This window comes from Bicyclus anynana, chromosome 5, assembly GCF_947172395.1.
Source record: "Bicyclus anynana chromosome 5, ilBicAnyn1.1, whole genome shotgun sequence".
NCBI classification, from domain to species: Eukaryota; Metazoa; Arthropoda; class Insecta; order Lepidoptera; family Nymphalidae; genus Bicyclus; species Bicyclus anynana.
The window spans coordinates 9,056,724-9,075,772 of NC_069087.1; the positions used below are offsets into that span (position 1 = coordinate 9,056,724).

General features: G+C 36.7%; 1 protein-coding gene across 1 annotated transcript; it reads left to right on the top strand.

Annotated features, from left to right (window-relative positions):
* Window positions 1-558: 558 nt before the first annotated feature.
* LOC112050108 (allantoinase) lies at window positions 559-15,377 on the top strand. Its single transcript, XM_052881649.1, has 10 exons — window positions 559-864; window positions 5,268-5,419; window positions 6,406-6,520; window positions 7,167-7,313; window positions 10,394-10,448; window positions 11,110-11,203; window positions 11,748-11,961; window positions 12,828-12,957; window positions 14,000-14,205; window positions 15,145-15,377. The coding sequence occupies exons 1-10, from the start codon at window positions 709-711 to the stop codon at window positions 15,268-15,270; spliced, it is 1,395 nt and encodes a 464-aa protein (XP_052737609.1). The 5' UTR covers window positions 559-708; the 3' UTR covers window positions 15,271-15,377.
* Window positions 15,378-19,049: the final 3,672 nt, after the last annotated feature.

Below are 19,049 nucleotides of genomic sequence, written 5' to 3' on the forward strand. Positions count from 1 at the left end.
AGATTGCATTTATTTTAATAAAAATGGGGCATAATACTTGTTCCTAGTGCTAAGCGGGAGCAACTATTATACAAGTTGTAACATAATTCCTTTAGCTGAGCGATTAACAGTGATCATCGAGTCTATGGATCGTAGGTACAGTAATGTGTATTTTCAGTCATTTTTTTTAATTATGCAGAGGCAAATATAAAAAATACTCTTTATGCTTGGATATTTAAAGACCTCTGGACCCTTGAAACATGATACTTTACATGACAAACTTCCAGCGTTTATAAAATGAGGAAGATCTGGGTATCACAAGCTCTCATTCGACATCTTTTTATTCGTTGCCGACTGTCACCGACACGATACGTAGCAATGACATTGTGAATGTAGGTAAATGGTTTATCAAAGAACCTGCTTTATGATCGTTTATAATTTATACTAATCACCCCTAATAATTTAACTACAAAAGACCTAGCGTTAAATAAGTTATACCTACTCGTAACATTTTAAATTCAAGATATATAAAAAGTTTTTATCTATTAAATACATTAAGAACTAATTGCTACGTATCACGCTGTTATCAATTTGTTTACTTACAATAAAAATGAGAGAAATCAGTTAAAACGAGAGAAATATTTCAATGTTAACGTTATCATTCGATTCTGGTAGTTGCGCCGCGTGTTTCAATTCGTGTAGTTGTGTTCGTGAGTGAGTCAGCCAACTATGACGGAGTGCCAATTGTTTTTGAGCAAGCGCCTGGTAACAGAAGCTAAAATCTTCGATGGCGGGGTTCTGGTCGACGACCGTGGAGTTATTTTGGATATTCTGGACCGAGATGAAGCCGAAAAGCTGATAACAAAAAGCAAGGGTAAACTTAAAGTAAGCTGCAGTGTTGTTTTATTTGTAACACGTTCTCACGTGTGGTTAGTCGTCTTTCCGGCAACGTTGTTACAACCTTGAGAGGTCGATAAGGGCGTCTGCCTGGAGACTTTTTTTGCAGGCGTGCTCGAGTTATTTGTCCGCCTATATTGACTTACGCTAAATAAAACGACCAAGTAGTAATGAATATTTATTTACATCAACAAAATGTTGAGTACCTAGAATAAAATGTATAGCACGCACTACGTATAAATGACTTAATGCACAAATATAAGCAGGCGTTAGATTGTGCGTTAGTTTCTCTGCGTGATCGAATCAGAAATGAGGAGATACGCTGAACAACTAAAGTCACTGACGCGAAGCTGAAATGGCAATGGGCAGGCCACATAGTTCGTAAAGCCAATGGACCTTGGGATCCCCCATGGTGCTGGAATGGCGACCCCCCTACTAGATCGACCGAGGACATCAAGCGGGTTGCAGGGAGCCGCTGGATGCTGGCTCGAGACCGATTTCTTTGGAAGTCCATTCACGAGTCCTATGTCCAGTAGTGGTCGTCCATTGTCTGTTAATGAGGATGATGATGTTAGATTGTGTGATTTAATAGTTTGTGTTGGGGTTATGTTACATTACATACCATTCATAGATATTCGATTCTCCATTATTAGTTCGCTGACTGCTATTATTGATGAAACCTGTTTGAATAATTCCGTTCGGTTGAAATTTTTATACTCTTAATCATGTAGGTAGACATATAAAATATAAGGTGCCGTTTTAAATTTATAGTTGTTTTATATAGTAATTTATTAACATATTTCAAGAATGATGAAACCCTTTGGGAGGGCTCCGTACATTATAAAAGCTGAAAATAATAGTTACTCGTATCATATAAGTAGGTAATCCTGGAATGTAATATTTTGATTTATAGATTGCAGTAGACTACCTATGATATACCAGACCAAAGGTACCACAAGTTTTTTTCCGGTGCGATGTCGTGCAGAAACCGAAAGGGGTGTGGATTTTCTTTCTACTCCTAACAAGAGCCCGCTTCCATCTTAGATTTCATCGTCACTTACCATCATGTGAGATTGTAGGCTATAAAAATCATCTCCTCTGCTATAAGGAGACTGCACAATTAGGTGCATATTCAACGAAATTTTTGACGATCTCCGTGGTGCAGTAGTATGCGCGGTGGATTTACGTGAGGTCCTGGGTTCGAACCCCGGCTGGACCGATTGAGGTTTCCTAATTTGGTCCAGGTCTAGCTGGTGGGAGGCTGGTGGGTGGTTCAGGTGGGTGGTTATTTACCACCTTACCGGCAAAAGCGTACCGCTAAACCATTTAGCATACCGGTACGATGTCGTATAATATCCGAAAGGGGTGTGGATTTTCATCCTCCTCCTAACAAGTTAGCTCGCTTCAATCTTAGATTGCATCATCATACCATCAGGCATCAGGTGAGATTGTAGTCAAGGTATATATTCTTTATGCAGGTTTCCTCACTATGTTTTTCCTTCACCGTTTGAGACACGTGATAATTAATTTCTTAAAATATACACAACTGAAAATTTGGAGGTGCATGTCCCGGACCGGATTCGAACCCACACCCTCCGGAACCCCACGAAAATTCTCAGCGTGTGTGAAGTCTGCCAATCCGCATTGGGCCAGCGTGGTGCACTATTGCCCTAATACCTGTCATTCTGAGAGGAGACTCGAGTTCAGCAGTGAGCCGAATATGTTTTGATAATGATGAAATGAAATGAAGTATTCGGCCGTGGCTAGTTACCACCCTACCGGCAAAGACGTACCGCTAAGCGATTTAGCGTTCCGGTACGATGCCGTGTATAAACCGAAAGGGGTGTGGATTTTCATCCTCCTCCTAACAAGTTAGCCCGCTTCCATCTTAGACTGCATCATCACTTACCATCAGGTGAGATTGCAGTCAAGGGCTAACTTGTAAAGAATATAAAAAAAAAGTATACTTTATGACGTTTTTGACTAGTAATTAGCCTAAAACGGCAAAAAAAGATTATTAATTTAGTAATGTGAAACCAAAATTCAAGTCTCTTTGTTGAGTCTATTCTTGCAGGCAATTCGTCCTTATTATCTTTACCTAATGCAAATATAAACTGGTTTTTGAGGATCGTGTTGATGTTATTTTTGCCAAGCCGCTTCGCCAATAGCTTCAAGTTACTTGTTTAACGGATTTTATGTGTATAGTTTTGATGGTGTTACGTGGTGTTAGTATTTGGAGATAATAACTGTTGTAAAGCTTATAAATAACTAGCGACCCGGTCAAGCATCGCTTTGACTTAAGAGCACTTCTTCCCTATCCCTACCCTACAGTACCCTATTTCTACCCCTAACCTACCCTACCCCTAACCGTACTCTACACCTACCCTACCTACCCCTACCCCTATCCCTACCCCTGGATTAATTTGTTACAAAAAATGTGATATATGAAGATAAACACATAAACCATCTACTAAATAATCCGAACAAAGCCTAAACATTTGGTTTGGATAGGTCAGCCAGTTCTTGAGTTAGGTATAAAATTACAACGAAAAGTGGCTTTGATTTTTATATACTTAAATAGAATATAAATATGAATATTATAATATTCTCCGTTGCCAAATTAGGCGTATTCCTATATCCCCTCCTTTATTCGCTTATTACCTTGCTCAATTATTTTTCTGTTTATCTAATAATTTCATCTTTAGACATGCATACCTACCTCGGACCGGATGCGAACCTACGCCCTCTGAATCGAAGTTAGACGTCAATGGGTCAATGGCCGAATATGGGGTGATAATGATGATGATGATGATTTACCGATTCAATTGAATGATATTGATATTGTCATCTCGTTCGTTCGAATTTTCCGAAAATATCGTTTTAAAAACACGGCAAAAAAAATAAGGTAATAACTAGGTGCAATAAAATATCTAATTTCGACTTTCAAATGGTCTTGATGGTAGGAATAACGATACTAGTAGGACCTACCTATAAAATATTTTGAAAGGTTATTTACTATGTGATAATGTAATAAAATTTGAAATGTTGTGATTTTTATTGAGCTTTGCATTTATTGTGGTAGTGACATTTTAGAAAATATTTTTTGCATATACTTAACTAAAATACCTGAGCAATCCTACCTACCTACCTACTCCTACATAGTACACATTCTATGTTTACTTTTTTTACTAATAGTGATTTATTGATGAAAATCTTTGCCTGTTGATGCATTGCATTGGGTTGATAATAATAGGACAATACAGCACCTTACCATACTTCTGCATACCTTGCAGAATATTTTTCTTTGTTATGCGTTTGTTTTTGACTTAACATTAGGTCAGAAAGTGAGGCATTTACTTGATCCGTCGAAAAGACTATTAATTTTAAAGATACTTAATTTTCAAACAATAATGCTTAATTTTCGGAGTCTCAAGTTTTATAATATTTTTTATTTAGTTCGGTTAAAATGTTATTGTTAGGTATGGCGGACACAAGAATGCTAAACATGCAAGAAGTCCTGTACCTAAGGACTCCATTTTACTTTTTAAGTAGGTACTAGGGTAGTACCTACTTAAAAAGTAAAAAGTTGATATAATTTTATTGACAACACAAGCTTGACCAATAATCTGGTTATTTAACTACTTACACTAGGTACCAAAATTTGTTTTTAGGAAAAAATTTAGGAAAATTAGTGTCCAGGGATTTCTGAATACTTACACTGATAGTCTATCTAGATCATTTGTCCTTGAACTTATCCTTTACTAATTAAGTTTTTTATTGCTTCCTATCAAAAAGTGTATATTATACTTATATTGAAGCTCCTAAATGTCGCTCGCTCGTACTATGCACTTTTAAAAATGTATACGTCGATCAATATGAAAAACTTCTATTTGAATTTATAGAAATGTATTCAGTGTCGTAAAAACACTTTGTCGTGGGTGCTTTTTTGTTGAGCTGTTGTTATTTTGTTATGTATAAGATTTTATTGCTTGGCTGTTGATATATTTATTGAGAAATGTTGTTGAATACATTTAATTAATTTTTAATTAAATGCAAAATGAAATACTATACCTATCTTTAAACGGGGCATCTGAGTTTTACTAAAGAGCGTGCAACCTTGTATACATATGTTTTCTGTGTTTAATATAACCTCCCTCAATAATATTAATTATTATATTTAAGTATACCAGTGGACGCCCGCGGCTTCACCTACGATTCAAGTTCACATAGGATAAAAATACTTAACATAGGATAAATACTACTAACATTCGCTTAATATTAGTTACCATAACGTAGACAAAACTTTGTACTCGTACTTATATTTGTTTCTTTATAGTGCGTGATTTACTTTTTAACATGCTTCTTAGATACATTAGAATATTTTTCCCCAGGTGACAGACGGTGGAGACTGGGCGCTAATAGCCGGGGTGGTGGATTCACACGTGCATGTGAACGAGCCGGGCCGCACCGCCTGGGAAGGGTTCCGCACCGCCACCAATGCGGCTGCGGCTGGGGGCATCACTACCATCGTCGACATGCCTTTGTAATTATACCTCCCTGTTTATTACATAATGTCTTATCAACGTAGAGTATTGTTTTGAAGCTTCTGCTAGTAAATCATTTCGTATATAGGCATCGCAGGTAATACGACTTAGTACTTGGAATATTGCGGTGTACGACAAAACTTATAAATTAATAGGTTTCTATTTGGTTTCTATGCTCTTTTCGGCCTACCTACTTTACTTTAGGCCACATCTACATTTATTTACATTTACAGTACAATGTACGACCACTCGATACCACTCGATACTCGAGCCTGATATTGAGGCTTGTAAAGAAGAAAAGACAAATGACAATCAACAGTCCTATCCCATTTCTTTCGCCCCAACGTACCGAAAGAGCGATACTTCTGACACTATTTGTGGACAATATGTCATTTTGCCTATACATATGCTGGGGCATAGGGTAGTATGATTGCAACTGGTGTTTGGCAAAAGTAATTGATTAAGAGAATTTCCTTAGACCTTAACTTAGCCAGTAAACCTAAATTGACCCGAACTTGAAATCGTTCTCTGGACCGCCCGTTTATAAAGCAACGCTTACATAATTTTGGAAAATTAGTAGGTTTTCATTTTACATTAAAAATATCTAGATTTGGTATAAACTGTTACATTGTAAGAAATGTAAGAGTGAACAAAGACAATATATGAATGAAACAGTCTTCGTAATCGTTGTACTCGTATTTTAAAGTCTTAAATGAAAAAATAACCACGAGCTCTGGCGATACAGCCTTCTCTAACCTAAAGGCGACTGACTGGACAACACTATTGCTTGGGGTATTATGAATAATGTCCCCATTAATCACATTGCTTGTAACTTATACTTAACATAACTTAATTATTTATTCCTTATCTACTTCGATCAAAGTCGCAAAAAATACCGATCCAAATAATAAACGATCCCCAAGAAGAAAACATAAATTATGTTACGAAATTTAGTTTTACGATATCGTGTTTTTCGTCCTTCTAGGAACTCAATTCCACCGACAACGACACTAGAAAATCTGAAAACCAAAGTAAAATCAGCTACGGGACACGTTTACGTCGATGTTGGGTTCTGGGGAGGAGTCATTGTTGGAAATCAGGTGGGTATTTTATGTAGATCTATATTAGCTATGCTCCGTGACATAAAGATTGGCAATAAAGTGCGTTGAACCCGTTGAACCTTGACTGATGTAAACAAAAACACTAATTATCATAAATAGGGTTGTAAATTTTTTTTAATCAAAAATTGTAGTTTTGTCACCTTTTCTATTTGTACAATAAAAATAATACTTTCATACTGTTAACTGGAATTTAACTAGGTAGGTATATTATGTACCTAATGAAATATCCTTTCCCGCAGTCGGATAAAAATAGAACGAGGTGAAGTTTGTTAAACCTATACAACGAAACTTGAACTTTCTATTTATTTCTGGTTGATTGAATTACCATATTTATTTGTTAATAAGGGTTCCGTTTTTGTACTACGTACGTTCGCAACCCTAAAAAGAGCTTTTTATTACGGAACAAAGTTACAGAAACTCCAGTTTGTTTTAAAATTAACGTTGTAAATATACCGTTTAGAGTACGTGGTAACTTACTGCGACGATGACGGCTTCATATAGCTTGTTTTGTTTACCTGCCTTCTGAACCGGTGGTAGAATCTTTACAAATAGTCAACTGACGTATCAAAAGAGCTTCTAAACTGAGCCTACTTGAAATAAATGAATTTTGAATTTTTAATTCCAGGATTCTCTACGAGATTTGGTAAAGGCTGGAGTGGTTGGATTCAAATGCTTCCTTTGTCCTAGTGGAGTGGATGAATTCCCTAACGTAGGAGCTGAAGATTTAGAGCTAGTGTTCAATGCACTTGAGGGTACTGGATCTGTTTTGGCGGTAAGCAATTAACAACATAGCTAATTAAATGTGTAACACGAATATTACCCTAATACCTGTTCACCATGAGCTCGCTTAAGTTAACATCAAATTGCTTTAATTATGATTGATTAACTAAGGCACAGAATTCATATCTACAAGTATAAGGTATCGATCAGATCCTCTCAATATTACCCATAGGCTATATTGACTTAGACGGTTGCCGAAGTAAGAAAGTTCCACATCATCATCATCATTATCATTTATCAGCTGATGGACGTCCACTACTGGACATAGGCCTTTTGAATGAACCTGCAAGGACAACGGTCTCGAGCCGTCAACATCCAGCGGCTCCCTGCAACCCGCTTGATATACTCCGTCCACCTAGTGGGGGGTCGACCAACGCTGCGCTTTCCGGTGTGGGATCGCCATTCCAGCACCCTGGGACACCAACGTCCATCGGCTCTTCGAACTATGTGGCCTGCCCATTGCCATTTCAGCTCCGCGACTCGCTGAGCTATATCAGTGTCTTTGGTTTGTCTGCGGATCTCCTCATTTCTGAATCGATCACGCAGAGAATCTCCAAGCACAAAGTTCCACAGTCTCCACCAAATATGCTCTGGCTTAAAACTGAGAATTCGTTAGCTAATACACCCATGAGCATAGCTGGGCATTAACTCGTTAATCCGTTAATCGTTAATTAACGAAGTTAACATTTTGATTAACGGATTAACTTTTAAGTTAACTTTTAAAAATGTTAACGGACCCGTTAACTTCCGTTAATGTGCAGAAGTCCGTTAATCGTTAATCCAATGCTTACTATTTACCGCGCGACGTGATTAACAGGTTTAGACAAGTAAGAAATTATGAAAGATTTTTTTTTTAAAGAAATCAACAAATTACTATATTTATGTTAAAATTATAGAAAAAATCAACTAAAAACAAATTATGGCATTTTTACCCAGTGATCACCTTTATTTTTGCAATGGGAATCTCACACAATGATATAAAAATGCAATATTAACCAGTCATATTAACGGATTAACGATTAACGTTAACTTGCGTTAATTCTTCCGACATGTAACGCTTTAACGTTTAACGAAGCTAACCTTTTTTGTAGCGGACTAACGATTAACGAAGTTAACTATTTGATTAACGGTGCCCAGCTATGCCCATGAGCATGACTTGGTCAAAGAAATATACAGGGGTCAGTAGCCATGTGGTAGGTACATCTATTCTCTTTCTACTCTCACAAACGCTTCGAAAATTATAAATGTCTGGTCAAATTAAATTTGCTATCGACAAATCACGTGATCAAGTTATCGATCGGACCGTCATTCCCATACATTTTATTAGTTTTCGAAGCGTTAGCGTTTGCAGGCAGAGAATCGATGTGCCATATGACTACAGGCCCTGTGCTCACAGAACATAGAAAGCGCTAAAGCTAACGCGCCTGTGCCGATTTTAATGGAAATAAATATAGTTGATGCTTGTGTTACGTTTATCACATTACATTACATACGAAATACGTAAATTTAGAGTTACTAAAATTAAGAGTGTGAATTTTGAATATTTAACAATGACTATGTCTACACAGCGTGTAATTATGCTAAAATTTTCGCGGTCACACTTAAAATAGGCAGATGTATTTTCCGTATTTTCGAATTAGTAAAGAATAAAAAGATTTACGTTTAAAAAACATAAATATTTAACCATTTTTATAAACTACGATACGAAGTTTGTAGATTATTGGCATATCGTTTTATTAGAAAACGGTGAGTTAATAACAGTTCCGTGAGTGAGTAGCAGAGTATCGATTTATTTTAATTTTAAAAAGAATTTTCAAAATTGGTTCACGGTTTCGGAAATACATAACATACATACAAAAACATACTTACAGCCGAACATAGAACCTTTTCCTTTATGGAAGTCTGTTAAAAATCGCAATTAGTTTTTAAAATACCTATTTGCAGAAACCAAACATTTTTTTTAGTAAATTGTTAATAACATTTTTAAATTTTTGCGAGCAGTACTTGATTTTTTGTACAAATGCTATAAGCTACAAATAGGCTAAAAATTGCAATATTTTAAGTCGCTTATACTTTATTTGTTTGTTAGTATTTTTCCGTGAATGCTAAAAAAAGCACTGAATCAGAGAGTTATATAAATAAAAAAGCCTGACAATCAAAAGTTGATTGTGATTACTATCATTAGTGTCACCCAGCAGCTGTGCTCGATTGGATATACGAATAACATAATCATCTTTTCAAAATGAATTATTGTAAAAATATTTATGTGTATATTTAAGTAGCTTTATAAATTCAGACACTTATTATGAATTGTTAACGTTCAAACTATGTACCTACCTATTTTAACATTTTATTAATTATTGTATTTTATTTAATACTTCCTTTGTCTTTAGTTATTAATTAAATCTAATTAAGATTGTCTTCATATTATATAAAGCTTATTATAGGTACATAGGGGTGTGGATTTTCATCCTCCTCCTAACAAGTTAGTCCGCTTGCATCTTAGATGGCATCATCACTTACCATCTGGAGAGATTGTAGTCAAGTGCTACAATCTTGTAAAGAATAAGAAAACCTAAACCAAATACCTATTATGCGGACTACAGACCTATTTGGAAAGTCCAATAAAGGGCCAGCCATCCTTCACAGGAGATGAAATTTGGAACTTAAACCCACCACACTGATCCAATGCAACCTGCTTATGTGGATTATAATAAGTCTAAACAGTGATTCGTGTCAATAATTAATTTCTAATAGACCAGGCGCTGTGAGGTTTTGAGTGTGCACAATTTGAGGACCGCATTCTGTTTGCAGTTTTGAACTCAGAAAAGCAAGCAGATTACGATTCAGCAAGTTGAAGAGATTTGTTGGTCCATTCTTTTGTTATACCCTACCCTTTTTGGTGTTGAGGGTATCGACTGAAGATACTTTGTAAGTGATACATAGCATTTTTCAGTCCATACCCTCAAACATACCTACATATTTTTAATTTTTGTGTTTTTTTAATAGATTAGCTAATAATACCTCATAGCGCCTGGTCTTTAAAAAAGTCATTTATTTATTTATTTTCAGTTTCATGCTGAACTTGAAGATGATTGTTGTGATGAAAAATATGTCGAGAATCAAGGTTAGTTAAAATTCTACATAATGAAAAAACGTGATCATCTTCAGGAAGTGTTGATTCTACCATTATTAATTGCAGCTTGGAAAATCGATTATTTTCTATATGTTCTGATATTATCCCGAAGAAAATATAAAAGAAATATACTTTATACCTACTAGAACAATTGAAGGACTATCGAAACACCATAAAGTAGTTAACTGAATAAAAAATCTTCCAGCAATGAAAACCTAGAGCTACATTGTCGGCAAATAACGAAGACTATAGTCTAACACTGTATTCCCACGGGAACAAGAATAACGCAGATAAAATCGCAGGGCGTCTGTTAGTTATGATATATTTTTCTTTGCTTTCTCAAAACAGGCTATCGCCAAAAAAGTACGGAGTAACAGTGATGGACAACATCTAATCAATCTTTTCGACTATTAGACTGGTTTAGGTTACTAATTATAATAAATGGGTTCAAAGACTCCTAAGTCATTAAAATATTTTGTTTAGTGCAGGAAATTCTTTCTTGATAAAAATCTCGTTTGTATAAATCGATCCTATAACGTGTTATCTTTTAGCGTGCGTATGAGGGCTAAAGCTGTGAAGCAGTTCGGTGTGCTACAACATCAGAACTAACAAGAATTTGGGTGCCTACTTTTATACCTATTTTACGTTTTAGATCCGGAGGAATACAAAACTTACCTCGAGTCTCGTCCGCCTAGAATGGAACTAAACGCAATATCGCTTATTACAAGCTTTCTGGAAAGAACAGAGTAAGTACTTTAATCATCAGCTTCATCTGATACAGCTCTGCTTATAAACGTTGGGAAGACTTGCTGCTGAGGCAATGCGGGTTTTTCAAATAATATTTTAAATAAGCACGGACGCCCGCAACTTCATTCGCGTAAAATTCTGGTTTGTACAAATCCCGCAGTAACTCTGGCTTCTTTCGGGATAAAAAGTAGCCCATATGCTGCTTCGTGGTCCTGTTCATCTTAGTACCAAATTTTTCTAATCATTCAGTAAAATTTCTCATTCGGTCAAGTTGGTGGTGTCACACTGTTGTGCCTCGAAGACCACATAAGGTCATTGGTCCCGGTCACTATCACTAACATCTGACAGTGGACTAAAATTTGGAACAACATGGCGGGTCTAAGCTCCATATCCCCCTATGAAGAGGGAGGCCTGGAAGTGATACGATGAAAATATGCAGACGCTTATTCAGTTACACACACAATCGCGCCTATCTATATAGGTCTACTGATACAGACAAACCCAACCTATCTTTTGAAAATGGAATCTCTGTTTTTTTTTCAGTGTTCGTGTCCACGTAGTCCACGTGTCTTCTGCAACAGTAGTTCCACTCCTGGAGAAGGCCCGCGCGTCTCGCCTGGCCCGGGGTCACCAGGGATGGCGCGGCGGGGTCACTGCGGAGACTTGCCACCACTACCTCACTCTGAGTGCCGGCGAGGTTCCCAGGGGACACAGCGAGTATAAATGCGCTCCTCCAATACGAGATGCTGATAATAAGGTCAGTTGATATTGCGAAGATTGATTGTCTTGTCGGTCCAGTGGTTAGCCTATGTGGTTTCGGATCGCAAGGTCCTGCTGGGTTGAGTTTTTCGTATGGCTGAGAATTTTCGGTCCAAATTCTCAACCCGCTTTAGAGCAGTATTTGGTCTAAGCACCATATCCCCTCTTCTATATGAAGGAAAGCCTGACCCTCTAGTGGGTTGTACAAGGCTGACAATGACGAATATTGTAAAGAACAAAAAAAAAAACAATAAAAAAAAATTATTTAAAACACAATTTGATCCTGCGCCTGATTAATTATTTTAGTGTGTTTCTGTCACAGATAGGATGAAATAAAATTTACCAAATTGTTATAAGAAATTTTTACTCTTAGTCTTGTGCTGAGGCCTTAGAAGCAAGTTTTTAAAAACTAGCATCTCGGAATCCCCGCTCTTATGATAAATAATAAAGATTATGATAGTGATGATGACGATTTATAATCTCAATCATAAGAATCTCATATTTGTGAAAATTTAAAGCAATTTATCTCAAAGATACTTATTACCTAGATTTCAGTCTAAGTAATAAGTATCTGTACAGGGCCTGTAGTCAATTGGCACGTCGATTCTCTTTCTACAAACGCTTTGAAAACTGGAAAAATGTATGGGAATGACAGATTCGATCGACAACTTGATCACGTGACCTGTCGATAATAAATGTCATTCTCATACATTTTTGAATTTTCGAAGCGTTTGCTATCGTAGAAACAGAATCGACGTGCCACCTGTCTACAGGCCCTGGTTCGTAGAAATTGTAGAACATGGGCTGGATAACTAAATATAGCTTTGTCTACCAGTGTTAATTTTGATCGGTGTTTTTTTACAGGAGAAGCTATGGAAATATTTGCTAGATGACAAACTAGACCTGGTTGTGTCGGACCACTCGCCCTGTACACCGGACCTTAAGTGCAGTAATACCTTGGAAGCTTGGGGTGGCATTTCTTCTGTGCAATTTGGTAGGCCATAATAATATTTTAAGCTTGATGACTCACTTAGAAATAAGAGGGGATAATTATTATTAACTAGCGGACGCCCGCGACTTCGTCCGCGTGGAATTCAGTTTTTCACAAAACCCGCGGGTACTATGGATTTTTCCGGGATGAGAAGTAGCCTATGTGTTAATCCAGAGTAAAATCTATTTCCATTCCAAATTTCAGCCAAATCGCTTTAGTAGCCGCAGCGTAAAAGAGGAACAAACGATACTTACACACTTACACACAAACTTTCGCCTTTATAATATTAGTGTGATGTGATTATGCTTGTACCTGAAAGTGTTTTACCAAGTTAAATATTATTTGTTTAACTGCTATCAATGGGTATTGCCGCTCAATTTGCCAGCATGCGAGACTCAACACATAATTTAATGAACCTACTATAATTATGGTTTGCTTGGTAGACGGATGGCAGATTTTTTTAAATGATTTTTTTAAGTTATCGTGGATATAGGTAAGATCATCGTCTAGAATATCCTTCAATAGAAGGTTTTGGATGCGCTGCTGTAGGACGATTATATCAAAGATATACCCTAATTAAGCAAAAACATACACTACTCTCTTTATAAGTGCTGAGTTCTTTACCCCGTTAGATACATTCGTGTGGGATTTTGAACCAAGTATAATTCGCTTAGATACAAGCGGGCTAGTTTTAGCTGAGTCCCATTCATATGAGATGGTTTTCTTTACCTCCACCCTCACAGTTCCTGTCTTTAGAAGTAATAATATAACTCGTTTAATCAAAAGTGAAATTAAAAAAAAATATAGAACATAGAAGGGCTTTTTTACAACCTTTCCGTCTTTGTCGAAAATTAAGTAATTATTTTAATTTTTGGATTTTATTATTTAATTACATTTTGCTGAACTAGAACTTATAACCACGTAATAGAGTTTCAAATTGCAACCCTGTCTGCAATCCTATTTTGATCGGAGCTTCAGCAGGCTAGTCTACTGTAACCCACGTAAAAGAACTTCGTTCTAAAACCTTTGTATTTGTACATTTCAGGTCTTTCATTGTTTTGGACACAGGCAAACACTAGAGGATTAGATTTAAAGGCAATAACCAAATACTTGAGCTCCGGTCCAGCTAACTTGTGTGGTTTACAAGACCGCAAAGGTGCACTGAAGAAAGGTCTAGACGCTGATCTCGTGTACTTCGATCCTGATGGAACGTTTGTCGTAACGCCGGAAATTATTCGGCATAAGAATAAGGTAGTATTGGTTCTGTTGTGCTGAATTAAACTGCATACCTCTATATACGTACTGTGTAAACCCATGTATCACTTCTCTATCGTATATGTAGATAATCTTCTGGTAGGTAGCAGTGGGGTAGCCTTGGAGGGCCATGTATCAAAATTAATTGGAGGCCCCAAAAGAATTCTCACAAAAAAATGCTCGATTTAAAATAAATATGACAGTGACTTAACCTATTATGGATGATGTTCCAACTTTTGGGTGCACGAAAAAATTGGTTTTTATTACTTTTGAAAACCACAGCTTTTTTATGAATCAAAACAAATCAAAAATCATTTATTTCAAGTAGGCTCAGTTTACAAGCACTTTTGACACGTCAGTTGACTATTTGTAAAGATTCTACCACTGGTTCGGAAGGCTGGTTCTGCTGAGAAGAAACCGGCAAGAAACTCAACAGTTGCTCTTTTTAAAAAATCATACAGTATTATAGTTTACAATTCATGATAACATTACAATTTCATATAGTTTTACTTTTTGTCTAAAGGTGGAAGCTCCAAGCGCTTTTAACTTTTATGATTTTTTTAATACTAATTTTTGCTTCACACGTCAGTGGCCCCTGTTTGAAAGCCTCGTATCATTGATACGGCTGATACGGCGGTAGTTTATACGCCCCTGGTAGGTATAATTTTGCATAAGCATAAGCGCTTAAGTTTTGTATAAGTTTAAGTAATTGTTATAAAAAATGGCATATGATTAATTACTTACCAAATTAAGTAATAAATAACATTCAGAAAAAACCCAAAATTAGTAAATTTTTTATTGACAACGCTATGGCAGACATTGTGTGTTAGGTTTGTAGCTTACAAAGTAAGTAGGTACTTACAAAAATTTATTTAGAACGTATTTTTATGCATGAAAGAATTATATTGCTATATTAAACTAAATATTATCTTACAGATGACGCCTTATATTGGAAAAGAGTTAAAGGGAGTTGTAAAGAAAACTTACGTGCGTGGCCAGTTGGTGTTTAGTGATGGAGACGTTGTTGGGGAACCAAAGGGAAAATTATTAATAAACGTGTAAAGAGTAACACATTTATAATGTCTACCTAACTATATTGTTTTTATTAAGATTTATTATTGTTTCAACTTAACTTAAAATTACTAATTATTAATAATGTTACTAAACTGCATGTGTATTTTATTTTAAAACTTCCTAAATATACTGAACCTAATTTCCTTATTGGTAAGATTCTGTATGGTTCCAATTCCTAAAATGACTGCTTGTGTAGGGGCTAATGCTGTGGCGTACACTTTATTGCTGCAAAAGTATGAAACGACGATTCTCTTTCTACGATCGCAAACGCTTCAAAAATTAAATATTGTATGGGAACGACATTCGACAGGTGATCAAGTTGTCGATCGGATCGTCGAGTTCCTAGTTGAGCTAAAATTCTTATGCACGCCACTGGTTAAATTCACTTACAAGTTAAGAACTTTGTGCAGTAGGATGCCACAACTATGACAAGTGGTCACAAAGATTTGACACAAAGGTTAACTGAAGAAACCGTTTGACCACCAGCGAATTAGCCGACACGACCGACTTTTGTATAGTTTGCTATGATATGTCGCGCACTATAGTGGTTCGTGGGCAGGCTAAAAACTGCAGCAGCCCGACTTCATGACCAGTCGTGATCGTGGCCAAAAATTTGGCCGTTCCTTTTGCGACCACGTACAATGACTAGTCGTAGACGTGGTTCTCTATAGTACGCTAGGTGCCTCAGGTGAGTACTTAGGTATGTAAGTGCAAGTTGAACTGGGTATAGGTACTTACAACAAAAATGTGCCAGTTAACATTGGCGAACAATTTTCCAAGGGCTTATGCATGATAAAGGCATTTTTTGTTGTTGGTTTTTCATTATTTTAGTTATCAAGTTCGTTATCGTTGCAACGCTGCAATGCTTGTTAATTATTTTATACTGATATGTACACACTGAGCCCTTCAGTAATTTTTAAGTGCTATAACAATTTTAGAAAGTAGTTAATATAGTAAGAGAATCGAAGTTCCAATATAATAGGCAAATAGAGTAGGTAAGTTATCGAATACTAAAAAAAACGCAAGCCTGGAATATCTGACGGCCTCTGTGGCGCAGTGGTATGCGCTATGGTCGATTTACAAGACGGAGGTCCTGGGTTCGATCCCCGGCTGGGCCGATTGAGGTTTTCTTAATTGGTCCAGGTCTGGCTGGTGGGAGGCTTCGTCCGTGGCTAGTTACCACCCTACCGACAAAGACGTACCGCCAAGCGATTTAGCGTTCCGGTACGATGTCGTGTAGAAACCGAAAGGGGGCGTGGATTTTCATCCTCCTCCTAACAAGTTAGTCCGCTTCCATCTTAGATTGCATCATCACTTACCATCAAGGGAGATTGTAATCAAGGGCTAACTTGTAAAGAATAAAAAAAAAAAATCTTCTTTCTATTATATTATCTCTAGCGCTACGAAAGCGTATAATTTTAAAACTAATAAAATGAAGTTGATAATAGTGTTTAAGGTTACTTACCCTACAGTTTGAACATGTACAGAGAAAGTTTCAACGTTTTTCCCTTTTCGAAAAAGTAGGTTTTTTCTACTACAACCAAAGTAAAACCACAATTGGAAAACAATATCTGTACTATTTCCATTATATTACTATGAAAGACTAAGTATAATTTTAATTACTGATTTACGAAATAATGACCAGTGTGATAACGCCTGCCGAATAAAATATAGCAATAAATTAATTAGGATAGGCCAATAATAATCTTAACTTTCCTTAGATAGTGAAGTTTTTAAAAAAATATGGTAAATATTCCCGTTCCCCCTCCAATTAGTAGGAAAGACTGTGTCATTACTCATGACTCATATGTGGGTAAGACAATACGAGTAGCCCAGCGGAAGGAGATCGAATCCTTTTGAGGTTTCATTTATGAGACCTGGGCCTGTAGCCATGTGGCACATCGGTTCTCTTTCTACAAACGAAAAAAGGCTTCGAAAACTAACAAAATGTATAGGAGTGACAGATACGATCGATAACTTGATCACGTGATCTCTCAAAAACAAATATCATTCCCATACATTTTTAATTTTCGAAGGGTTTGCGATTGTAGAAAGAGAATGCCACATGGCTACAGGCTCTGAGTTTTTGGTAATGACTTAAACTTGGTAGACCTACTCGTACCTTTAAGTTATCTTATTAAATATGTTCCCTGTTTAATGTACTCTTTATGGCATTAAAAAATAATTAAATACCCTGGATCCATTATATACAAACCACATTGTAGGTTACCTAAGAAAGTAAAACTAGTTAGGAAGGCGCCCTAAGATTTAAATATGGGTATCATCATTATCAACCCATATTCGGCTCACTGCTGAGCTCGAGTCTCCTCTCAGAATGAGAGGGGTTAGGGAAATAGTCCACCACGCTGGCCCAATGCGGATTGGCAAACTTCACACACGCAGAGAATTTTCTTAATTCTGTGGTGTGCAGGTTTCCTCACGATATTTTCCTTCACCGTTTGAGACACGTGATATTTAATTTCTTAAAATGCACACAACAGAAAAGTTGGAGGTGCATGCCCCGGACCGGAACCGGACCGAACCCACACCCTCCGGAATCGGAGGCAGAGTCATATCCACTAGGCTATCACGGCTCACCAAATATGGGTAGGTATATACTATACAAAAAAAAAGCCGCGATAACCCAGTGGAAATGAATTCTTCCTTCAATTTGTAGAGCCTAAGGTTTGAATCCAGTCCATACCCACACCTCCAACTTTTCATTTATACGCATTTTATGAAATTAAATGTCACGTATTTCAAACGGTGAAGGAAAAACATCTTGAGGAAATCTGCATACCTGAGGATTTTTTTAATTCTCTACATGAGTGAAGTCTACCTATACGCATTGGGTCAGCATGGTGGACTATTAGCCTAAACCTTCTCATTCTGAGAGGAACGGGCTCAACAGTGAAGCTAACGTGGGTTGGTAATTTTGATATATAGATACCTAGGTGCTTTAATGGCATATTTCTTGTACAAAACCCTCGGTGTGCGAGTTCTACTCTCACTTGGTCAGTTTAATTGTTTATCATCTTGAATGTCGTCGATAACGTCAGAAAAATGATTCAGATAGTGATAAAAACCTACCAGCGGCTGTTTCTTGTACCTACTCTATTAACTAATAACGCGTTACTAGTAGGTAACTACATACCTATTCAGCTATGGCGGCGCAACTCATTTGCGTCCAATAACAAAAAATATATAAAAACTATCCGTCCTGGTTTGCTCGTAATTAAATGTAATTTGGGATTAAGTATAACCACTCAACTATTTATCCTATCTATCTACCTATGTAGTTAGTAGATAGGTTAGGTACATCTTCTTGGTCAATAGAAATTAAGGTTTCTAGATCTATCCACATCGAAATTATAGGAGGTCAAAAATTATCCGAATTATTTCGAGAAAGTGATGGAGCGACATTGCAATTTCGCTCGTTTTGGTGAGGTTTTCTTCCCAGATTCGCGGTAGGTACCTGAATTGATCTGAAATATGAGCATGAGTATTGTTGGCATGATCGACTTTTAAAAATTGTGACTAAATCAAGTAAGTACCTAAACCAAACTTCATGTTAATGTACTTGTAGTAAGTCTTCGTAATAGCCAAGTTCACACAATGTTAAATACAGGTTCGATATATCGTCGTAAAAATCGCTGCGGTTATTGTTCTATTTGTAAAGGACATGAATCATTTTATATATCCCTCAACCTCGAAATCCCATACGAATCAGATTTCCTAATTCTCGGTTTCTATATCCTGTATCCCGG

Bases quoted from the DNA above. Each gene is read 5' to 3' on its own strand.
- LOC112050108 (XM_052881649.1), top strand. From the start codon at position 709: ATGACGGAGTGCCAATTGTTTTTGAGCAAGCGCCTGGTAACAGAAGCT. The intron at 6,521-7,166 runs GTGGGTATTTTA...TTTTAATTCCAG, and splicing joins GAGTCATTGTTGGAAATCAG to GATTCTCTACGAGATTTGGT. The intron at 11,204-11,747 runs GTAAGTACTTTA...TTTTTTTTTCAG, and splicing joins AGCTTTCTGGAAAGAACAGA to TGTTCGTGTCCACGTAGTCC.